General features: G+C 37.8%; 1 protein-coding gene across 1 annotated transcript; it reads right to left on the bottom strand.

The window, feature by feature from the left end:
* Positions 1-1,379: 1,379 nt before the first annotated feature.
* On the bottom strand, positions 1,380-26,327 carry LOC145766576 (thymidylate synthase-like). The gene is made up of 7 exons (XM_082578294.1): positions 26,263-26,327; positions 18,537-18,677; positions 11,357-11,515; positions 10,911-11,065; positions 10,215-10,346; positions 3,145-3,268; positions 1,380-2,911 (listed from the first exon to the last, which is right to left on the bottom strand). The coding sequence occupies exons 1-7, from the start codon at positions 26,267-26,269 to the stop codon at positions 2,694-2,696; spliced, it is 936 nt and encodes a 311-aa protein (XP_082434420.1). The 5' UTR covers positions 26,270-26,327; the 3' UTR covers positions 1,380-2,693.

Below are 26,327 nucleotides of genomic sequence, written 5' to 3'. Positions count from 1 at the left end.
AAATTATTTATGATGAAACTTTTATTGTAAAGAACAAACATGCGCTGGGAAGTAAAATTCTCGTTGATAGTTTCTGTAAAGCACCATGCAACAATTATTAAGTTGGGCAAGAGTGTTGCAGAAAGTGTCATGCATTAAATGTTCTCCTTCCGCAAACGTAGATCGGGTGGCAAGTAGTCATGGAGACGGCTTAACCGTTTCCTGGGCGTTAAAATAACATCATCTCGAAGAGGCAGAGAAACTTTGGACAATGGAGTCACAACCTCTATGTAGGTTATTCAGTGGATATGCATTGTTTTCAGCGGTATACAAAATACAGTCGTGTGGAGGCGAAACTGCGAATATGATTGTCTGCAATACGTCATCGATAGCTTCGGTATGAGCAAAGAGGCGTCTAACTTTCAATAACATGCAATAGATTGAGCTTCGCTTTTAGAAGCATGATTATTAATTTATCTCTACATTTGTGAAGTAATTTAGACTAACATCATGCCCACCATTATGCCGAACAAGTTACCAACAATAGACTGCAATCGTGAAAAGCACCGCGCAGTAGTTTGGCAGCCAGGGGGGGGGGGGGGGGGGTTAGAGAGGTTACTTTTCGATCCGGGAACTTAACAGAAACCACCTCGTATTCGTTGGACATACCGCAATGCGTTTTTCCTAAAAGTATCTTCACTTGGGGCCCAAAGATCTCATTAGTACCGGGCCCAAAATATCCTACCAGCAACCTTGATGGCAACCCTGTTGGCAGCGGACTGCCTGCTCTTTTCCAAGAGCATTGTAATTGCAGAATGACGTAAGGCAATAAGGCATATACATTATACAGTAGTTATCAGGTAAATAATAAGCAATGGCAGTGAACCAATATACGTAATGAACAACAGATTCCGCATTGAAACTACAAAGAAACGTTGTTTATAAGGTAGCTTGGTAAAGTAAGTTCTCAATGACGTCAAAAACAAGCTGCTCATGCAGTGGATGAATGTTGCAACCTGTATGAAGGAATTATAGATCACGCATGGCATCACCACAAGCAACGAGTCAGCTAAAAGCACCAGCGGGTTTTGGCAGGATTGTGGTTGCAGCTCACATGCAATCGACAGGTTTATCCCTTGCGTATAGCTGCTTCCAGACTGCATAATGCGTCGTTTTTACATTGATTTAACGTCTGCAGACGTTGAATCTACAAAAAATGAATAATTTTGCTGCCTGGGTTGTATATAAAAGGTAAAGGTCTTCCCATACTTGATTCAAGTGTCGGGTATAAGATAAGGTTTTCATTAGGGAGCGTTCAAATATTACGTAACGTTGTTTTTCCGAATTTTTGACCCCCCCCTCTCCCATGTGACGCCAACGTAACGTTTTTGTCAACCCCCCCTCCCCCACGTGACGCTTTTCCATTACAAAGCTCGTTTTGCCAGTTTATATTAAAATTATGACGTGGAAACACGTGCTGATAAAATATCTTGGTTTGTATGCACCTAAAGCTTACGTTTGAGACATGAAATTTTAGCTATATTCTTTTTTTGGAATTAAAACGTTATGTACCTACTGAAAACGTTTAGTAGCCCACCCGGTTCAACTCAATAGAACCACCCTGTCCACAGCTAACACATTCACTACTGTCTATGTCTACTTAGTAATTAAAACGGATATAGTTCAGGCTTTAAGTGATGATAAGTGATACTTTTATTTGCAATTTACTTAAAATAATACTTTCTAAACCGGTCAAAATTTGCAGCCATAAAAAGGGCAAAATAAGGTAAGATTTTTTGGCCTTAATTGCATCAATTTTTTTAAGCCAACTGCAATTTAAAAAGGCCAGATTTTTGGAATTTGGCCTAAAAAAGGCCATCTGGCAACCCTGATGTTGTTCACTCACATCAAAGCAAGCTTTGTGATGTAAGAATGCTGCCTTGCAATTTCGCAATGCGAGGTTTTAAGCACTTAGAACCTGTATGGAATTACGGAATTACAGTACGGTAGTTGATACTTGATAGAGATTTTGTTGGTGCTGAATAGGTGCTGTTGGATATGATCTCAGCTTGATTTAGTATCCAAACGACGGTACCAGCCAGCACAAATAAACTACCGTACTCGTAAGCGTTACGTAACGTTTTTCTTGAACCCCCTCCCCCCCCCGATGTGACGCTAACGTAACGCTTTTCATAAACCTCCCCTCCCTCTCGATAGCGTTACGTAATATTTGAACGGTCCCTTATACTAAGCCATCGGCACTAACAAGAGTAGGTGGCTAGTTCCTTTCTCTCGGCCGCCTTTCCTGCAGCAATTACGCCCACCCAATTTATTACACCCTGGGTAGAGGTGAGCGGTGTTTTCAACAACCAGCTTAAGCCGGGAGTCGAACCAGGTTTGCATTATTGGAAAGCCAACGCCTTATCCGTTGCGCCATCCCACCGCTGGTTGTATACAGAAACTATAGTACAATGCTGGTGAAGCAGATGATAAGTTAGGGTAAAAATATAGCTACAAAACATCAAAACGATACTCAATCTAAAACACAAGTTCTTAATTCTGGTAAATTTCTCTTACAAAATGGAGAAATTTTATGAAACTCATTAGACCAGATAGAAAAATATGCTTTCAGTTGTACTTGGAACATTTAGTTAAGGCGTTTTTTTCTGCCTTGAAATCTTGTGCATTCTTGGAACATTTCACGCAGAAAACCGTCAAACAGCCATTTTCATGGCGATTTTCCCGTGGGGCTTGTAACCTTCCAAGACAAAGTCTTCGAACTTGAAGTCATCGATGCTTTCCACCTCCCTGTTGAACCTGAGGGTGGGGAAGGGGCGGGGTTCACGCTTCAGTTGCTCCTGCAGTGGTTCAATGTGATTGACGTACACATGAGCATCACCTAGTGAGTGAACGAAGTCTCCTGGCTTCAAACCTGAGAACCATGGTGACGTCATACATTGAGCTAATTCATCAAGCAACGTACCGTACCGAACCAATCTTTCGCTGAATTGAGGTACAGTAGCTTTCAAAGTTTATCTTTCTAAGTTCAAAATTAACCCAAGCAGTTCCTCTTTATTCGAATCAGCAAGACATGAAATTATTTACAAAATTACATCACATCCACTGAAAAATGTAATATATATATCACAAAACGAGGCGACCCACCGGTGATATGAGCGATCATGTAGGTGAGCAATGAGTAGCTTGCGATGTTGAATGGGACCCCTAACCCCATGTCCCCCGAGCGCTGGTACAGCTGACAGGAGAGCTCCCCGTCGCATACGTAGAACTGTGACGACACAAAGAGGTGTGCATAACATCAAAACTATGAATTCATGTGGAATAAAAAAAACTTTTTCTTCCAAAACATGGCGACAACCCCCTCAGATTTAATGAGGTTGGTCCTAGAAACTCCCCAAAAAAAAATTTGAGCAGGTTTGTTCAAGTATTCGCCAAGCAATGGCCCTTTGAAATTTTCAGTATAGCAACATGATAGGCCATATGGAAAAACGTATGGTAAAAAAAAACTTTTTTTTTGGGGGGCTTTTAAGTGATTTTTTTTATCTCAATGCCCTTGCTAACATCTAAAATAATCATTTCTGATTGAAATCACCACATATCTGGTATCAATCGATGTTTAAAAGATACAAGAAAAGTTTAATTTGATCGAAAAATAGTAGCAATATTATGCCTATTTTTGTAAGGGCAATCTTAGTTGAAAGCCTGAACACCGCGTCAAGGTGTTGCCCATCATCCAGGTTTCTTTTATTTGAAACTCCCAATACGTCAATAATTACATCTTGGAGGATGACAATGCGGCCTTTTTGAAATCTGGATAATCCCGCCTTGCCCTTCTATCTTCCAAACTCTCCAAATCTGTTGGCATACTCTCTAAATTGAAACATTGTTTATCAACCAAAGCCATGCTTCAGCTTTACTATTCTCTCGTGCATCCTTAACTGATATACGGACTGACAATTTGGGGGTCGTCATACAAAACACATATTGGAAAGCTTGGTGTTTTGCAAAATAAGGCAGTCAAAGCTGTTGTGAAAGGCAAATGGGCTGACCATGTCACACCTTTTTATAAACAACTCAATATCCTTAAGTTAAAAGATCTGTACAACTTTGATAATTTCTAAATTTATGTACCAGTTTAGTTTTAACTCATTACCCGACTCTTTTCAAAACTACTTTAAAAAATGCAACAAAATTCACCACTTTACTACTCGAAACTCGACCAACCTAGATTACTATTATTATCGATACACAACCACAAAACTACAACGCTCAATAAAATACTCTGGCGCAAAAATTTGGAATAACAAACCAGACGAAATTCGCAAATCCTCCTTACCAACTTTTAAAAGAATGTACAAAAAGAAAATTATTGACACATATTAGGCAAATGCTAAATTACTAATCTGACTTGCAAATGTAACACAGGCTACGTTGGCCTACCTGATTTTTTTTAATTTCTTATCATCTTGGACAGCTTCACTATTATTTATTTATTATTATGTCTTTTTCTCAATTAGCCTATTCATCATCATCATCATAATCCATCGTCGGTTTGTTCCCCACTAGGGTGTACCATTTTGCAAAAAGTTTTTAGAAATTAGTGCGGCTATGCATTACGGGTTTCCACTTCTGTTAAAATGTATTTTGGTAGAGTTTCAGAATTTTCCCGCCAAAACTGTGGTTCTGCCGCCATTTTGAAAAAATGGCGGTCATATAAGATATCATGAAAATCTACAGCCTTAAACTGGCGTAATGTGATCATATAATATGTCGATTACGGGGTTTTTGGGGTCACAGAACACGAATTTGGAGTCAAAAATACTCTACGACAACAATTTTGGAAAGTGAAATTTTACCACTTGAAATTTATGGTGAAATTCTACAGGCATGGACAATGGACACAACCTGACCAAGAATACCTCACCCCAGAATGAATAATCTTGAAATATTGTCAAACTTTTGAAATAACAACACGATTCATTTACAAACAAATTGAGTTAATCACTCTCAACATGATCCATCCCTGTTTCTTCAGTCCTGATTGATTTCACTTCCCAGTATTTCATCTACACAATAGCCTACCAGAGTTATGCAAACACTCAGTTCACTGAATTCTTCATGCATTTCTTTAACAATTCAGTTTGGCTAAGGTAGCTTTTTTGTAATCTGAGAACTGTTCTCTGTGCCTTCTCACGACAAGCAAGATAGCTTGCCGGTGGCTCTTGTCAGAACACTTGTCAATAAAATGAGCGATTAACTTAACCCCACGTTCCGCAATAGCCTACCGTTGACCACCCTTACGTTAGTTTCTTATAGTCTAATCACTGAAATTTTTCCATTCTGATACTGGTATTTGTTGCCACTTTTGATCAGTAAGTTCCGAATTGCTTTCCCAATTGCTGCCTCCAGCAATATACAAGCACCTTGCCACTTCCCTAAATTGGAAGCAGTCGTATCAAACACCTACCACCAATGGCACCTTTTACTCTCCAGTCTTCCACCAACTTTATTACGGCCTGTTCCTGAGATGATCCGGTGCCGTCTGGTAGCTCAGGCACTCCCAGCAGCTGCTTTATTTCTGCATTACCTTCATTATCAAAACTAACGCCAGACACATATACACAGCACTGTTCTGATGAAATTTTTTCTCATTTTCAGAATGTTACAGTCCCAGTGAATTATTGCCAAATCAGGGGCCTGGAACTCATTTCTGACATTTTGGGAATGAGAGGACCTAGTCTTATTAGCTAGTCTATGAGCTGTTGTGGCTGAGATATTAGTATTTTCGACTTGTATGCCGGACGCTTGAACCACAGCAGCCACAGAAAGAGGATGTTGCTGACAATCTGAAAACAGTAAAGTTGGACTTAAGTACAGATAAAAAAACAGAAAGTGACATTGTTCTTTGCCTATAGCTCAATCCAAGTCGACCAGCTGTTAAAGCTGTAGGCGACATAATATCCATTTTCTTTCTCTTCTTTTCAGGAGTTTTCCAGTTATCACTGTCACTTTCTGTTTTTTTATCTGTACTTAAGTCCAACTTTACTGTTTTCAGATTGTCAGCAACATCCTCTTTCTGTTTCCTTTCACAAGCTGCGCTGTGTCGTTTTTCTCTAGCTGTCCCGTCTCTTCTACAGAGCATCTCTGCCCAATGCGCAACCTACTTGACCTCGCTGGAGCTGATTTTTCAGATGTTCCAGATCTGTCCCCAGTCAATGATACCAGAATGCATGAGAATTGACCGAGTAGTCTTTCAAATATCCATAGGATCCTTGAGATTTTCTTCCATATCATGCAAACGTTTTTTAAATGAATCACTATTATTCCTCTCAGGCCTGGAATCAAGTTCCAGTTGATACCAAGTTTCATACAAATTCCTCAGATGCCTGGCGAATTTCCTCTCTTGCTATCACGATGGATTGGTTGATCGTTCTGTGACTTTCGTCTCTGAGGAACAACAGCCTAGCAAGAACGTCGGAGCTTTTAGGAAGCTTAGAAACACCTAGTCTTTTGCTAGTGTTCCCAATGAGGAAGTACTTTCTTTTTGGTCTTTGTGCCAATGACCGGTGTGCTTCACCGGCCGTCTCATTCAGTGACATAACGGATCTGAATCTTGTAACTTGCGTACGATCACTAGCTATACTCTTCGAGTCAAAGTAGCTAATGATGATCTTCGTCGTGTAGAAGTACAACATTTACCCAGTTGGGAGAGTTCACTTCGGTTTTTCGAATCTTTTAGTCTGCCGTGGGGTACTCTTCTGCCGTCCATTAGTTAGTAAGTAGGTAGGTTAGTAACTAACTAACTAGGCTACAGGCTACTGTAGGCTAGTTAGTAGGTTTTCATTGGATGTGAAAGTACACGAGAAAGTACATGTTAATTTTCCCCTCATTCTGACTAGTGTTAATTTTCCCCTCTTTTCCCCCATGTTAATTTTCCCCTCATATAATCACACCGACTAGAAAAGTTTATGCATACATGCATTTCAAGGTTTAAATGACAATAAGATGCTGTTTTTATGTAAATCTGCAGTCCAAAACAGTGTGGTCACATCTATATGTCAAAATTTACTTTACAAAATTGTTGTCGTAGAGCATTTTTGACTCCAAATTCGAGTTCTGTGACCCCAAAAACCCCGTAATCGACATATTATATGATCACATTACGCCAGTTTAAGGCTGTAGATTTTCATGATATCTTATCTGGCCGCCATTTTTTCAAAATGGCGGCAGAACCACAGTTTTGGCTGGAAAATTCTGAAACTCTACCAAAATACTTTTTAACAGAAGTGGAAACCCGTAATACATAGCCGCACAAATTTTTAAAAACTTTTTGCAAAATGGTACACCCTATTCCCCACTATGGGGGTGGCCGATTGTTTCCGCGCAGCTTAGCTTTTGTTGCATTTAAATAATATTTTGGAGCATAGATTTTCCAGACGGATGCCCTTCCTGACGCTAACCACAGTTATTGGCGGTGGGCCTAGCCTTTACTTAAAAAAGTATTTCCTGCAAGGCAGCAGGATTTCTAACAAGATTTAGCCAACCAGTCGAGGTTGTTGCCCATGAGGTGGGACGTGGACCCACTTGTTAGTTTGGTGTGTGATCAAGACCAGTGTTCCCCGAGACCCATGGTGTAACAATCCATGGCGACTGCCCAGGGTTCAAAGGTGCTACTTGTACCTCACACCTACCTCACCTACCCTATTATAATTAAGTTATCATTGATAATTCAAGGGGTGGCTGCTTGACTTGAAGACCTTGAATGGTCACTTCGCAGCCTCCCGCTGTTGTGATGCTTTCATCATTTTCTTTTTTTTAATTGTAATCATTTCAACAGTTTTGCTATGTACATTGTCCATCCGTCCATCCATCCATCTATCTATCTTTATCTTTCTACACAATGAAGAACTACATTTCTTTCTTCTGCATCATGGGTTAAAATCTCTTTGTACTCTTCCATAATTCTCACTTCTCGGTCTGCCACATCGTTTACAACTTTGATACTCTTTATCACTTTTTCCAATGTTTTATAATTCTGAAACTCCGGCCATGTTTCTACTGCATACTTCAAGAAACCAATGTCTCCCATACTGAATTGTAGCCTATGAAACAATAAATCACATCTTGCACCAACAAATTCATGCAATTTTGTGTCTACAGAGACCGAAGGAAACAGTGGCTTTTGTGGAGCCAAATGAACAATGAACATCATGATTTTTTTGGTAGTTGTGTGGATGTCAACACCTATTTACGCATTGAAGATTCTGTTGTTGCGAAACCAACTAGACTTGGAGCCACACATTTTGCAAAGTCTTCAACAATTCTGAAAATTTGTTGCTATTTTTTATGCTCCTTATTGGTTCCAGTGTGTCCCATTGCTTCTGAAGCGGCTGTCAATGATTTACCTTTTTTATAAGAAAATGATTGAGACTTTAAGTATACCTTTATAACTGAATTGTCAGGAATTGCAAATGCCACCGTACAAGCTTTCCCTTCACGGGCCACATGTGGTATTTGACAGAAGAGCTGGTACCATTCGCTTTATGCTCACATCAGTTTTCCACGGAGGATAAAGAAATACTTGCTTAATGCTTACAAGCTGTATCACAACTATATACCAAAAAAATTATGGTGTTCATTTGGCTCCACAAAAGCCAGTCTTTCCTTCGGTCTCTGCTGACACAAAATTGCATGACATTGTTGGTGCAAGATCTGCTTTATTGTTTCATAGGCTACAATTCAGTATGGGAGACATTGGTTTCTTGAAGTATGCAGTAGAAAGATGGCCGGAGTTTCAGAATTATAAAACATTGGAAAAAGTGATAAAGAGTATCAAAGTTGTAAACGATGTGGCAGACTGAGAAGTGAGAATTATGGAAGAGTACAAAGGGATTTTAACCCATGATGCAGAAGAAAGAAATGTAAGTCTTCATTGTGTAGAAAGGGCAAGGCGGGATTATCCAGATTTCAAAAAGGCCACATTGTCATCTTCCAAGATGTAATTATTGACGGATTGGGAGTTTAGTTCAATTTCGTTTGTCTGATCTAACAGCAAATAAAAGAAACCTGGATGATGGGCAACACCTTGACGCGGTGTTCAGGCTTTCAACTAAGATTGCCCTTACAAAAATAGGCATAATATTGCTACTATTTTTTGATCAAATTAAACTTTTCTTGTATCTTTTAAACATCGATTGATACCAGATATGATATGTGGTAATTTCAGTCAGAAATGATTATTTTAGATGTTAGCAAGGGCATAGAGATAAAAAAATCACTTAAAAGCCCCCCAAAAAAATTTTTTTTTTACCACACGTTTTCCCATATGGTTTAACATGTTGCTATACTGAAAATTTCAAAGGGCCATTGCTTGGCGAATACTTGAACAAACCTGCTCAAATTTTTTTTTGGGGAGTTTCTAGGACCAACCTCATAATCTGAGGGGGTTGTCGCCATGTTTTGGAAAAAAAAAGTTTTTTGTTTACCCACCCTAATGTGGATGCAATAAATATGAAGACGCACGATTCCAAGGTATATAAGAGCCTATGAGAGCCTCGGTGTGGCGAGGCAAGTCACAAAACTACAAAGTAAATATGAGCACAACGTGTACAAGTGATAAGTTCATTTGTGGAAGTCGGCAGTCGAGAGCAGAAGGTTGCACAATGCACAAAGCTCGAAACTGCAGGTTTTCGTCTGACTCCCTTCAGGAGCTAACGTCAGAATAAAATAAGCATAAATGTGGTGAAGTATTTATAGTAGAAGAAAAATGAAATGTAACTTTGGGTAACCAGAAAAATTCAAATTAACGTAATTAAAACTTCTTCGTTAATTTGAATTCTTCTGATGGCTAAATTTACAGTTTGTTTTTCTTCTACTATAAATACTTCACCACATTTACGTTTATTTTACAGACATTAGCTCCTTCCGAAAGTCAGACGAAAACCTGCAGCTTCGAGCTATGTGCAACATTCCACTCGCAATTTTCAAGGTTTGTACGACCAATCAACTATTTGTATTTAAGTAAAGTTTTAAATACACGATAATGTAAAACGAAGCAATAATTCGGTTATTTGTCTGCATTTATTGTTTGATTAAAAGGTATTTTCAATCTGTAGTTTAGCGCAGTTTGTATATATATTTGCGGAACAAGAAGGTTAATCTGCCCGAAAACTATTCCAAAAAAATTAGAGTAGAGAAAAAGTAACCGATCGTACTTGACAGAGCGCGTGGCAGGGTGGGAGAGCCATCTTGTGGACATCAGCGGCATTCCAAGCAGTCATGATGATCCTCCTGTCATCAGGGTTCTTCCTGATCGTGTCTATCACCTTCGCCAGTTGATCTACACCCTGCAAGGTTTAAAAAGCTTAACAAGAACAAAGATTACATGGAAAATGATGACAATATATCGAGGCTGAACAAATCCATCACAAAGATGATGTGCTTTTGAAACATCAATAAAACAACGTTTGCTATTAAATGGGGTCTGCTACTATTCGGTGAGTCCGATTCGGTGAGTTCCTAACCCCTAACCCTAAAACGGCAATGATAATTAGGCTACGGTACCCAATAATTTAAAAAAAAAATTTAAAAAATCTCCCGTTAAGGGATCGGACTCACCGAAACGGGCCATTCCGATTAAATGAGTATAAGGAAATGTTAGTAAGTTGCAGTATTAAAGCATTGCTTCATATAAACGGCGTTAATTACAAAAATCTTTGCACTGAAACTTTGGTATTTGACATAAAATAGAAGCTTTAAAATAGAATATAGCTCATAACAACAAAAAGTTACTGAAAAACTTGAAAAAACAACAACTTGAAACTCAACGACTCAACGTTGTAAAATCTTGCTACGTTGAAAGCGCAGAGCGAGATTGCTGATTGCAGGTGAACAATAATCCCTCTATTTACCTTCCCAGTATAATCAGTGTGCATGTCCACATACTCTGCACCAAAGTGTCTCCACTGGAAACCATAGACTGGACCAAGATCCCCGACTTCTCTGTCAGTGAAACCGAGGTTGTCCAAAAAGTCTCTGGATCCATTAGCATCCCAGATGTGAACTCCTGCATGGAGGAAGCATGCATGCAATGAAATAGCAGCTAATAATAAGCGGTTGGCTATGTGCACATGGTTCACAAAAGTTGCCAATTTAAACACATCTAAAGCATGCGGCTGTTTTGAAAAAGACAATTGTAAAGGCATACTTAAAAATAGGCACGAAATCTTTGCACCTATGACCACTTCAAGGCTTCAACTACTAAGCATAAGCAGACAAGATGATACAAGCGAAGTTTGAATGGGACATGAAAAATTGTAGAACATTAATGACATTTTAGATTGGTTTTACAACTAACTTTTTTCGGATAGTTCATTGGCGTTTGTGCTTCCTTTGATAAACCACAACAACTCCTCAGCTAGTCCTCTCCAAAACACTCTCTTTGTCGTGAGAAGAGGAAAGCTGGTACGGAGATCGAAACGCATCTGTGCTCCAAAGATTGACTTTGTTCCAGTTCCTACAGGCGGAGCAATATTAAATTAGCTCAAAACAATGTACAACAAGTCTTAGCTTTGTTTAAATACAACGTTAAGAAAACTTGTCATCAACTCATCAAAATTTTATTTGGTAAAAATAAATAGCAACTTTATACCAGTTACTAATTTTTTGACATATAATATATTGTCAGTCTTTCACAACTGGTACGCCGCAAAATACTTGGTTTGCCGTGGGATCAGTAAGCCTGTATTCTGAACAAGCTTAGACTAGTCAATAAAATAGGATGCTTGATGTGATGTTAGCACAATTTTTCAATAAAGTTTACACCTAGTACTTTAACTATTGTTGATGATTTAGCCTTTAATTCATGTGTGAAGTGAATAAGTGACAAAGTGAAGTTTCCTGTTCTTGATATTTGAGAATCATTTCATCTACATTAAAGAGAGTGCAGTATGCCTTATCAATTCATTCACCAGCTTCATTTCCATTGTCATTATAAGCAATATGTAAATTGTGATGTCCTCAACAACAATAGACAATAAGTGTAAAAAAGTACAAAATTTGCAAACCAGAAAATTTACTTTTCGTCATAGTTGGTATTAAAATTAATTCATACTTTTCATTTGACATGAAAGAGAATTGGTATAAGTATAAAACATATGAATTTCAGTTCTTAAGTTTTTTTCCCATCATTTTTATAGGCCCTTAAACTTGGCCGCCAAAAAATGCATAAAGCAAATAGAAACCTTACCGTATTTACTCGAGTATAGGTCAATCTCGTGTATAAGTCGAACCCCTACTTTTGACCTGAAAATCGGTGATATTTCCTTCTCCTATGCATAAGTCGAATAGCTTATTCCTGGCACTACCATTCGATGGTTCATTTAAGTATTGGTATTGACATAAGATGAGGAAATTTCAAAGTGGATCGTACAGTAGCTTACGCTGCTGAAATAGTCACGTAACTATTCACGGCAATATTAAGTAAACCAACTAAATTGGACGCGCTATTTTGAACGAGGTCTTCCCGCTGTGAGATCAATTATGATTCAACAGAACGCATTGTTTTGTTATCAGACACACGAGAATCGAAATTCGCTCATAAACACATGGAAATTAGCACTTGGCTTTCCTGTATTTAATGGTCTTGGTCGCAGATATTGCCTGCATTAACGACGTTTCTTACCTCTATTATCACCTGGCCAACCTGACATCATTGTTTTATGCGGCCGCTAAGGTTTGACATGAACTTCAACGATCATCGAATGTTACGTAATAAGAGCGATTATATCCTACACGAAAAAATCAAAAAGTTGATCGCTTAAAACAGCTCTTTTTGCTATTTTGTCTCGTGAGGTTTGCATATTGCTCAACAAATGTATAAAGTTAGGAATTGACAAAGAAATCATTAAATTTGAAAATTAGGTTTGAATCACTGCAAATAAACGTATTCACAACTTTTACTTCGGTTCACAATCCGTAATTTAAGTCGGCAATGGTTTTGCCGCAGCAAAAATACGTTAGTTTTGAATGCTGCCGAACTGGAGACAACAGGTTGTCCCATGTATAAGTCTAACATGTCTTTGTGAGGTGAAAATCACTTGCGAAAATCTCGACCTATACTCGACTCGAGTATATACGGTAATCATATCAAGCTGTTCTCTGACAACTTTTTGATTTGCATTTTTGAATTCCTTGGATCTTAAACTGTCTTTAACTGGCAATTTTGTATGACAAACTAAGAAATGAGAAATATACAAAATGGGGTAAAATCGCTGAAGCGGTAAATGCAAAAATGGCGATTTTTCAAATGACTATAACTCCACTAACATTGAAATTTTTTTTTGCATTCTTCATATTTCTGTGACATTTATTAGTATACTAAATTTCATTAAAATCCACAATACATGGTGCAACTCATTTGGCATAAAGGGATACTAAAGGAAAAACCTGACTTGGCGATTTTCCACGTTCTTTCTGTTTAACATGCTACCATAAAACGATTTTCAATAAAATTTTGCCCCATTGCGGTCTGACCACCATTGCGCGCATGCTTTTGTAAGAGCTTTCAAAACGAGATTGGGCTTGAGCAGCGAAGCGTGCGACGGTACAGTCTGTGTCACTGGAGACTAGCAATCAGCTGATCTCGCAATAATTGTTACTGCGGGGTCATTCCATGTCAACTCAACAGCGTGTGCAAGCTCGACCCTCTTAGATTTTCTTGAAATTCACACTAAAGTTTCATATTGATGTATAATAAACACAAAAAAAATTTCAGTTCATTATTTCAAGACGTTTAGAAATTACAGCCCTTCAAAGTCAGCAAGGTCCCTCAAAATGCGTTCGCATGTAAATTTTCCTCCATGTTATTGTTTGGGTCTTCACAACTTTTCATGTAAAGCATTTACAAATCTGAAATTTGGTATTCTGATTAAGAAGCAGCCCTAGTTTTCATATCTACCATCGAAATTGCTAATTTCAAATTAGTTTTAGATATAGAACCTTTCAAAAATTGAAATTTTTTACATTTGAAAAAATTACATCAATTTTTGATATCCGCTATCTCCCAAACCAATAGTCCCAGAACTACCATTTTGCATATTATTATTCTATACTAGTTGGTAATTAACCCCCATGAGACTTACACTAAAAAAATGTGAAATTAATGAAGTTTGGAGGGTGCAAAGATGAAGCGCGAGCAAAAAAGCTCAAAATGCGCCATCTTGTGGTTAATATTTGACCCTGTGGACAGTCATTCAGGAAGTTGAAACTTTCAGAAAAAAATCTTCTTTGCCTAAGCTATAAACAGTTCAAGTTTCAAATATGTAACCCAACAACTCCTTCAATAGTAAATGCAGCTGTGAAATCATGAGTTTGACCATCACATGCAAAAGTCTTGGGGCTGTGAGGTAGTGTGGCTTACTTGGCAAACATGAAAATGTTTTGAATTTTGCTGAGGACACCCTTTTAAATTGTGAAGTTGTCAGAAAAAATAACTCCTTCAAAACATTTTTGAATTTGAAATTGATTTAGGGGTGGCCCTCTCCCCCTGAAGTTCTGCGCCCTCCCCCAAAATACCAAATCTTCGTATCTCAAAAACTGCTGGAGCTAGAGATGCAGTTTTTGTGTCAAAAGATGCAGAAAACATGATTTCCTATCTGCTTTCTGAACAGTGATTGTGCCTATCTTGAGTAGAAAAGCAGTTATTTAAAAAAAAAAATGTTTTGGGTATTCTAGCACAAAACAGCACTGAACAAGTATTGTCGTCCAAGCTATTCAATACACAAAGTTCATAAACTAACTTGTATATAACTGGTTAGTTTCAAGATAAAAATGAAACTAAACAAACAAGCAAGCAAACAAAGAAAAAAAAGTCAAATGAATCAGTAATAGGTCACAACTTGCAGCTATAACTAAGTCAAAACAGGAGAGTTGTATTGTTTCATGTTTTTGTGAATCTCTGCTATTTACTGTTGACTTTTTAAGATCATAGCATGCATAACCATCACAACGGGTAGATGGCTTTTCCGTGTTTCAGCATAATCATCTTTAAATGCTTTGCTCAATAGCGCATTGAGCTGGTAACAGTAAAATAAAGGAGCATTAACACAACAAAGCAAGTATGGTACTGTAGTTAGCAAAGCACATTCAACAGTATGAGGCAAAGAATATTGTACAGCAAAATAATATAACTCCATAAGTGTACCGGTAGAAGATATATTTGTCACAGGACATCCTCGGCCAGGAATAAAAAAAAAAAATTAACACTGACATTTGCAAGTCAGAACATCTTACATAAGACTTAAACACTGGAAGCAAAGTAACGGACACAAAAGATTGTGGCAAGTCATTACAATTCATCTGCAGTGTGATGGCAAAATAATCATAATTCGATCATAGTCCATTGTGTTTAATCTGTATAATACAGTCTGCCACCATGCCCTTGCAACTGTAGAGGACTTATTATACACAAAATATCCAGGAATGGAACCCAGTACTCATTCGTGAGTTTTGAGAGCATCTTCTGACGTGATGCTGCTAGCCTACTACCTATTGCTGATTCATTTGTTTTTTTCTTTGTTTGCTTGCTTGTTTGTTTAGTTTCATTTTTACCTTGAAACTAACCAGCTATACAAGTTAGTTTATGAACTTTGTGCATTGAATAACTTGGACCAAAATACTTGTTCAGCGTTGCTTTGTGCTGGAATACCCAAAACAGGTTTTTTGAAATAACTGCTTTTCTACTCAAGATAGACACAATCACTGTTCAGAAAGCAGATAGGAAATCATGTTTTCTGCATCTTTTGACACAAAAACTGTATCTCTAGCTCCAGCAGTTTTTGAGATATGCAGATTTGGTATTTTGGGGGAGGGCGCAGAACTTCAGGGGGAGAGGGCCACCCCTAAATCAATTTCAAATTCAAAAATGTTTTGAAGGAGTTATTTTTTCTGACAACTTCACAATTTAAAAGGGTGTCCTCAGCAAAATTCAAAACATTTTCATGTTTGCCAAGTAAGCCACACTACCTCACAGCCCCAAGACTTTTGCATGTGATGGTCAAACTCATGATTTCACAGCTGCATTTACTATTGAAGGAGTTGTTGGGTTACATATTTGAAACTTGAACTGTTTATAGCTTAGGCAAAGAAGATTTTTTTCTGAAAGTTTCAACTTCCTGAATGACTGTCCACAGGGTCAAATATTAACCACAAGATGGCGCATTTTGAGCTTTTTTGCTCGCGCTTCATCTTTGCACCCTCCAAACTTCATTAATTTCACATTTTTTTAGTGTAAGTCTCATGGGGGTTAATTACCAACTAGTATAGAATAATAATATGCAAAATGGTAGTTCTGGGACTATTGGTTTGGGAGATAGCGGATATCAAAAATTGATGTAATTTTTTCAAATGTAAAAAATTTCAATTTTTGAAAGGTTCTATATCTAAAACTAATTTGAAATTAGCAATTTCGATGGTAGATATGAAAACTAGGGCTGCTTCTTAATCAGAATACCAAATTTCAGATTTGTAAATGCTTTACATGAAAAGTTGTGAAGACCCAAACATGGAGGAAAATTTACATGCAAACGCATTTTGAGAGACTTTGGTGACTTTGAAGGGCTGTAATTTCTAAACGTCTTGAGATAATGAGCTGAATTTTTTTTGTGTTCATTATACATCAATATGAAACTTTAGTGTGAATTTCAAGAAAATCTAAGAGGGTCGAGCTTGCACTTTTCCAAAAACCTGTTGAGTTGACATGGAATGATACTGCGGGGGACCGTAGGCTATGTGTGTATGTACATCAAAACATCAGATTTCAACATCAAAACATCAGACAGCTTGCTCAAAACATCAGATGTGGTTAGGGATGGGCAAAATAGAATAACTAGCTATTCTAGAATACTGAAACCGAATATAGAATACAGATATCTATTCTAGAATAATTGATAGTTTTTACCATCGACACATTTTAATGATTTTTATGAGTTTACAAAAAAATGAACATCACAAAAATTGCTTGAAATTGCAGTGTAACAAATTTAGGCTTTCTAAATGTTCACCAGTCAAACATGATCTCAACTTGGTGGCAGTTAAACGTGTACTTGAAAAACATCTCTCTGAAGAAGCAGATGAAACATTTCTTTTGTTGACCGCGGACAAACGTGTCCATTCTAAAGAGCTATCTCGGCGGACAAATTAAGTCTCACCTTGGACACCCAACTTTTAACGTCGATCGTCATGTTTAATCACTTTATCTTGATAATTCTTCGCCATTTGAGAACTATAGCTACGGTTTAGAAGGCTTTTTAAAATTTCAGGGAAGTTACTCTGAAAGGCTTTCATCAGACCAACAACGTGCGCTTGACGACTCAAAAGCGCCCTGTAGCTGCTTAATACGCCACATAACTGATTAACTTCCACCGAACCAGGTCGTGTGGCTTCTTGCGTCACAATGCTCTGGGCAGAAGTCGGAAAACTTCTACACTAACGCTACTATTTTAATACACAATTATTTTTTGCCCTTTCCGTGATGTGGTCGCCTCTTCAAAATAGTATCAGTGTTCCACGAGATCACGGCAGGCTCGGGGTTATAATCAGCGCAGTCCGGGTTGTCCAGGCATATGCGCATGAGAGCTTCAATAGTATTGATCTTCAAAGACGTGCGCATAAGACTTGAACTAAGTTGCGCGTGATTAGTGTAGAAGCACGGGTACTCCCATCGATTCTTAGCAAAGAATTCACCTTTATTACGCTGATTCAATGTCATCAATTGTTGAAGCAACGTAAAAATCGAAAGTTTTCCAGCTTGAATGGAAGCTAAGGGATACAGTATTAACTTTTTCTGGAATGCGCGGGAAATTATATTCTCGCAACAATTGTTCGTGTAACGCAATGACGATTTGTATCCCTAGTTCCTGTGTTATTTCTCGGCGGACAAATATGACCGATCAAGATAGTATTTCCTGCGGACATCACATGCTGTGACGGCGGACATGTCCACCGTGAATTTCGAGGCCTGCGAACGAAACTCGTGTGTTTTTCCTATGCCGCATTGCACTAAATCAATAAACAATTTTACTTTCGCTGCAGCGAATTCGTTGCGACCAGACGGGACGGAGCGAAGTCGATCGTTAAAGCGGTTTCAATTATCCGATTTCATATGCATTTTGAAACCGGTTAGGCTTCACAACCGGTTATTCTATATTTGGTATTCTATTTTGCCCATCCCTAGATGTGGTAACGTGGCTTTTGTTATTGCTGTCTTTTGTGACGTATTCTCGAGCAGTGTTTGCACTTTCGGTTATTTAAAAAAAAATGAAAATAAATTAAACATTGGACTTTGGGCCTTGCCAGCACCATTGAAAACATTTTTTTTTTTCGGTAATTTTTCTTGAAATGTATTCTTGAATGTTCAGTTTACGCATTTTAATGCTTAATTCTCGTTTAAAATTTTCATTTAGTAGGCCTTTAAATAATCCTATATTAAACCTCAATATAGCTTGGATATGCAGTTTTATTTGAAAACATAGACACACCTGTTCGGTCACCCTTTTCTCTGCCAGTTGCAATAATTCTACGACACAGATCAAGATAACTATATTCATCATGATTGCATGGTTGAGCTGGGTTCATGTTTTCTTTATTATTGATTGTAAATGCTGAAATTCCATCAGTTTCTAAAAATGTTAATTTTATACAAAAAAATTATTGATTTATAAAAATTTAAAAATATCTGAGATGGTATAAACAACATACTCATTATCAAAATATATCATACATTCATATAGGCTAAGGTACTTTCTTTAAAAGTACAAGTCCCAGTAAAAGCTGCGATTAAAGGCAAGTGCCAAACTATGTAGCCGAAGCATCAGGCTGTGGAGTCGGGTAAAAAATATATGACTCTTGACTAGGGATGCACAATACAGAATATCAAATCTTAGAGATTCGAATCTCAATGTATTCGAATCGCATTTGCAGTTTCTTTTCAGATATCAGGATTCGAAAATAAATCTGTTAAATGAACAGTGTGCGACGTTAAACAAATGTAAAGTTGATATTTTTCATCTTGCGCGCCGACTTTTTTCTTTACGGACTGTTTGTTCTAAGCGACTTTTTTCTTCCTTCATAGGGTTTGCGCAGTTATCAGAACTGCAAACACGCAGTGCGTTTCCATGTGACCATATGATGATGCATCGTACTATGATGCTTGATTGATTTATCATATGTTATACTCTGTTTGACATGTGATACTAATACAATTCAAAATAAAGTACAAATATTTTTGCTTTTTGTTCGATATTATTTGGAAAAAATTGCTGTGTAATTTCAAAATAGATTTGAAATTCTAGATTCGAAATTAAACATTCTAGAATAAGGTGGAGTGAATTTCACTTAATGTTTTGGATTTTGATTTAAGGTGTTGTAATGTTGTCTTTGGGCCTAAAAAACAACCCCGAACATAATTTTGGTTCTCCTACCCCTAAATTGACCCTCCTACCTGAAGTCGAAGGTCACGCAAGGTCAAAATTGCTCTATCTCCACTTCTACTGGTGCTAGAAATCTGTTTAATGGCTTAAAAGATTCAGAAGACCCATATTTCTATCTGTTCTAAGAGAACTTTTTCTTCTATTGCTAGTAGAATTTGACTAAACAGCAAAAATATAGTCTTGGGGTATTTTTGCTTATACAATAGGGTGGTTCAAAAAAAATCAATTTTTGAAAATGATATGGGCTACCCTGCCAAAAGTTTCCATTTCCAGAAAAAATAACTTGTGTAAAATATTTTTGAATAATATTAATGTTTAGGGGTGCCCCAAGCCCCTTAAAGTTTTGGCAATTTCGTCATATAAGCCTAAACTTGAAATGGCTGTGTTTTGAAAACGGTTCATGCTAACATACAAGTGTTTGGGTTCATTTTAATCAGCAAAGTGAGCTCTATGATTTGACAAAGAGTAATAGAACTACAAAGTGAATTTTCAAATTTCCGATTTTCATGTTAAATTTTGTTATGTGTTCTAAAGTTGTATTATTGCTGTACAATAGTAAGCCTATAAGTCTATTGGTTATTACCAAAGTCCACACAAGGTCTTAGGTCATATTGGGTCCCCCCCACTATGACAAAATGGGTGTTAGCTGTTTAAAACAAGGATTTTATGGTGACCAACCACTCACTGAACTGCCCAATTAAGGTGTTCTTTGATGCTTGAGGAAAGTGTTTGCGATGCTGAGACACAAGCTGCAAAAGGAACTGCAACTGGTCTTCACCTTTGGTCAAATGTCCAGAAAATGTTTTTGCAAGGGCAACATTTCTTTCAGCATGGTCATTAGTGACAATCAGTGATGTAAAGAAATCTTTGGCCATTTGGTAATCACTGTTTCCATCCCATTATGCAACTGGAAGGTGGAGAAAGGCATATGGGATTTTCAGTTTCTTGAACAGCAGTTATGTGTTGGCTCTGGCGAATGTTGCCGAGGTTTTGGTGTGTATGTTATCCAACAACATAGTAGCTTTTTTTTCTGGAGTCCTCGGTTTCCTGAGCGACTATTATTGCTTTTGCCATTTGATCTTTGATGATTGGCTGAGGATGTCCCAGAGGATGCAAGCTCGATAGGAGTCTACTACAAAAGAAAAAAGGCATCGAAATGCTGTAGAAAAACAACACAAGCAACAACGATACATCAGCCACAATGGCTATTCTGGAAGATAGCAGCAGTTCAGCAACTGAAGAATTTGTCTCAGAGAGTGAGGAATAAGCTGGGTAATCTGCTGTTTCCATTTTATCCCACAAGGGTAGAGAAAAGGTTTTATCTCCTACTTTATCTGCAAGCCTAGACAGAGGTAATGTCTCCAATCGAGCAGCAATGTACATCGTTAGTGAAACTGCCAAAGACTGGGACATAACATTAAAGACCTAACCTCGAGTACTTCAAGCATCAGGCGCAGCAGACGTCAGCATCGAAAACAGTTTACAACAGAAATCATGAAAAACTTGTCTCCGAAAGCTCCTTTAACCGTTCACTGGGATGGAAAACTTCTTCCAGATTTAACTGGACACAATCACGTCGATCGCCTTCCCTTCCTTGTGACCTTTCAAGGGGATACACAGCTGTTGTCGGTACCAAAGCTTCCATCTTGCACAGACGAGGCTCAAGCTCATGCAGTATTTGATGCCTTTAAAGATTGGCATATTGAAGAAAACGTTGAAACCATGTGTGTTTTGGTACCACTAGCACAAACACTGGTTGCATTAATGGAGCTTGCGTCCTTCTTGAGCAGCTACTTGGAAGAGACCTGCTATATTTGGTGTGTCACCATCATGTTTTAGAACTGGTTGCAGGCGCAGTCTTTAATAAAATTATGCCATCATCTTCTGCCTCGGACATCCTGCTTTTGAAAAGGTTTTAAGATTCCTAGGAGTTTATAGATCAAAATAATTTCAAAGATGCATTGACGGATGATGCAGCAGATAATATAAGGGTATTAGAGAAGAGATGATCGAGTTTACCACTGTAAAATTGACCACAGAAAGACAATCTCGAGATGATTATTGAGGTCATGGAATTAACGTTATCGTTTCTTGTTGCCCCATTACCTTATGTAACTAGATTTTGATATCCTGGTGCTGATCATCATGAAAGATGGATGGCTTAAGTCATCTACACATTCAAAGTGTGGATGTTTCGCAGTCAATTCTATTTGACTTTGCATGAACAGAGAGGACTTCATGAACTGTGTGTTTTATTTTCTTGTATTTATGTTAAAGCATGGATTAGGCCTACTGCTCCATTGGCTGTGAAGGCTCCCAATAGTGATCTGTGTTTCTGAAAAGCTTGAAGGAGTATGCAACCATCAATGAGTCAATCTCCAAAGTCGCAACAGAAAAATGGCTCGCCATTTGAGGCCCCTTTCTGAAGAGTTGGTGGGTCTGTCTCCTTTTGATGATGATGTCCAGCCAATCATCAAACATCGAATGGCAAAAGCAATAATGGTCGCTCAGGAAACCGAGGACTCCAGAAAAAAGTTGTTTACAACTAATACTATGTTGTTGGATAACATACACACCAAAACATCGGCAACATTTGCTACAGCCAACACACAGCTGCTGTTCAAGAAATTGAAAATCCCATATGCCTTTCTCCACCTTCCAGTTGCAGAATGGGATGGAAACAGTGATTATCAGATGACCAAAGATTTCTTTAGATCACTGATTGTCACTAATGACCATGCTGAAAGAAATGTTGCCCTTGCAAAACATTTTCTGGACATTTGACCAAAGGTGAAGACCAGTTGCAGTTCCTTTTGCAGCTTGTGTCTCAGCATCGCAAACGCTTTCCTCAAGCATCAAAGAACACCTTAATTGGACAACAGTGAGTGGTTGGTAGCCATGAAATCCCTGTTTTAAACAGCTAACACCCATTTCGTCATAGCGGGAGGATCCAATATGACCTAAGACCTTGTGTGGACTTTGGTAATAACCAATAGACTTATAGGCTTACTATTGTACAGCAATAATACAACTTTAGAACACATAACAAAATTTAACATGAAAATCGGAAATTTGAAAATTCACTTTGTAGTACTATTACTCTTTGCCAAATCATAGAGCTCACTTTGCTGATTAAAATGAACCCAAACACTTGTATGTTACCATGAACCGTTTTCAAAACACAGCCATTTTAAGTTTAGGCTTATATGACGAAATCGCCAAAACTTTAGGGGGCTTGGGGCACCCCTAAACATTAATATTTTTCAAAAATATTTTACACAAGTTATTTTTTCTGGAAATGGAAACTTTTGGCAGGGTAGCCCATATCATTTTCAAAAATTGATTTTTTTTGAACCACCCTATTATACAACAATATAGTTAACGAACTTCAACAGCCAAAATAGTAAATTTCAGCAATTGGTTGGATTGTTGTTTGAGAATAAGTGTATTGAACATCGAAATATTGTTATCTGCAGCATTGATGAGGAACTGAAGTTTGAACTAAGTATGAAACTAATGTTTTGATGCATTTAAGATGACATTTCAATGGTTGAAAGGCATGAAAATTATTGAAAGAGAGATACATTTTTGTCAAGTCACACTACGTACAATAATAATTATTACACAATCAAAATTTAAATTGAGCATGAACTAACCAGCAACAACGGGAAGGCTGCGAAGGGACCACCGACAGGTCTTCAAGTCAAGCAGCACTTAATGAAAATCCCATTGCTTGAAAATGAAAATCCAGTTGCACTTTTAAACACACAAAAAATGTCACAAAACATTTTGCCTCCCTCATATTTTGGTTCCGGCTATGCCCCTGGTAACTATAACGAAAAAACAAGTGGTTATTATGCAATCGTATTCAGCAGTAAAATTGCTTTTTGGTGTTGAAAGAGGACATCAACTTCCGGGATTTGATCTTTTTGCGGATCACACCATCCCAGGCATCTTTCGAACCTAGCCACATGCATGAAGGCTTCTGTTACGAGCTTCACATGACGCTCTACAGCTTGATTGTGGCATGGGTGATCAAGTTCAAGCTTGTTTGTTTTGAAATTTTGTATTGCATCATCATTCATGACTTTGGTTGCGGTAGGTTCTGTGACATGAATTTCATCAAAATTTACCATGTTGTGGTAGAACTCGGCGTTGATATTGATCTCCGGTATGATGAATTTTCAAACAGTTACTGTCCTCCCTGCAAAAGAATTTGCCTTTGCACTTTCATCATCTGGGGTCATTTCAACATCTTTGCTTCTGTGTAGCGATAGCACAATATTGACAGCTTGCGATCGAATTGTATCATCATCGTCAGGCGTCAGCCATCTTTGAAAGAAGAATGTTTTTGGGATAAGCTGAGAAGCCATTACATATAAAAGTTTTTGATGCAATGTCTCTTGCTTGCTTCCAGGGAAATTGGTTGATTTGTTTGAGCATGCGAAAATAGTTGACAACTACTTTATTTATTTAGAGTTAAGCTATTGACATCAAACCAACTTAGGAGGTAGACTTTTAAACAAATTCTACCAGAATTCTAAAATTTTGGCTCGGCTTTGTTTGGGAAGTGTAGTATCTCAAAAGACGACATGCAATTGTCAACCATCTTGCATGTGACAAGCCACCTACTTCAAACTGTGCTAAGTCATTCTCAAGTTTTCCAAATATGACAGCCAAACAAATTTGGTATGCATAAAATTGATCGGAATTCAAACTTTCCATAACTTCTTTTGGCGTTTGAGGAAATTCAATAGAAGATAATGGCTTAAACTTAACCCCATGCCAATCAGACATTAAACCATTTAGCTCTTTGCCAATTGGGCCTGAAAACGAGTCGGAGTTTAAAGAGACTCCATCCAATTAGTGCTTAAAGACATGCCTGAGAGGTAGTTCGTTAGTATGCAGGACACAGATGACCTACTGCGAAGGTCTTTGCACCAACTCTTCTAATGTGGCAATGCTGCAATGGTGTTTACCTGTCATAATTGCGGTTCCATCTGAGTCTATATGATAATTCACAAATTGTTCTGCAGGTCGGTATTTTCCTGTGCTTTGTGATTCTCAAACAACAATCCAACCAATTGCTGAAATTTACTAATTTGGCTGTTGAAGTTCGTTAACTATAATGTTGTATAAGCAAAAATACCACAAAAACTATATTTTTGCTGTTTAGTCAAATTCTACTAGCAATTTAGAAGAAAAAGTTCTCTTAGAACAGATAGAAATATGGGTCTTCTGAATCTTTTAAGCCATTAAACAGATTTCTAGCACCAGTAGAAGTGGAGATAGAGCAATTTTGACCTTGCGTGACCTTCGACTTCAGGTAGGAGGGTCAATTTAGGGGTAGGAGAACCAAAATTATGTTCGGGGTTGTTTTTTAGGCCCAAAGACAACATTACAACACCTTAACACTTTAGCTGCCAGCGTTTTGAAAAAGTGAGAGGAGTTCTCCTTTTTCTCTTGTTGCCATGGTAATGAAAAAATGGGTTGCCAAACTGTTGAAACGCACTTTGAAATTTTGGAGCAAATCGGTGTTGCAATTGATCGTCGAAATGACCATTGCATTTACAAGCGCGCCAGTCAGCAAAACAGTTTTTTTTGCATTGAATCAACCTGTTCAGACGTGAAATCAATGTAAAGAAAAATAATAGGCCGAGTGATTCAACGTATTCAAACATTGAATCAATGTAAATACGAACTGTTAGGCTAATTCGGTTCTTTGAACAAATCGAATGGCTTTTGTAAATATTTCTCAGTTGCAACCTATACCTGGTCAGCAAAAGTTCCTTTTTTACACGATTTCAACGTCTGGCGACGTTGAAACGATGTAAAAATGACAATTTTTGCTGGCCGATAGCTAGGCTACTGTACGGTACCGAAGTTTAACTTAACCAATTAGGCGATTGCAAACATATTTCCTTTCGATGAAACCTATAGGCTACCACGCTTGGTTTGCCTTTACATTACATTCATAAGTTTTGTTGACATCATAGCATAGTCAATTAGTCATGGCCTATATTCATAAGAAAATGCTTGCTTGGATTTTTTTAGCGACTAGGGTTAGATAGCCTACCGTACAGGACTTCTAGCTAGTACCAGTAAGCAGTCTAGTCTAGTGACTCTAAATGAATAGGTATATTAGTCTAAACCTTAAAAAATAATAGAATATTTCAATTACTATGCTGCATAAAAACTAAGCTCTTTTACATGACCTATGTGCATTGATCAATATACTAGTTGCCTGGCAACATGATCCCAGTCTAAGAATCTCTAGACTTCGAAGTTATTGCTGAATTTCAAGCTTTGTTCACACTGATTGGTGTTTTGACTTTTATTTAATTTTAAGAATTTGGCGGGGAAATGGGTTAAAAATCGTTTTTTTTGGTTGAAAATTGAAGCAACCTGTCAGGCCCCCAGACTGGCAACACATTATGATTTTTGCGGCATTGTGACGTCATGTGACGTTAAATTACATCACAATTGCACGAGCTAACTCGTTTCCAGCAGCAGAACTGTTAAATTAAAATCCAAAACATTAAGTGAAATTCACTCCACCCTATTCTAGAATAGCCAGGTATTCTGTATTGTGCATCCCTACTCTTGACTCCACAGCCCTGGTAGGAGTGGTAGGTATCATGCCGAGAAGAAAAGTTATGCAAGCATTTATCTACAAATGAAAAGCAACAGAAGCTAACTCACTAGCAAAAATCACAAAAGTTTGTTTGACAAGTTTGTAAACAAAGATAGAAACAATTGAATTCACAAAACTCACCCATCATGGTTTGATATCTCACAGAAGCAACAAAATACGCTAATCTAAGCTCTTCTATAAAATTA

The sequence above is a fragment of the Aplidium turbinatum genome, chromosome 3, assembly GCF_918807975.1.
Source record: "Aplidium turbinatum chromosome 3, kaAplTurb1.1, whole genome shotgun sequence".
NCBI classification, from domain to species: Eukaryota; Metazoa; Chordata; class Ascidiacea; order Aplousobranchia; family Polyclinidae; genus Aplidium; species Aplidium turbinatum.
The sequence above is the reverse complement of the archived record's forward strand: the minus strand, read 5'-3'. Positions and strand labels throughout refer to the sequence as shown.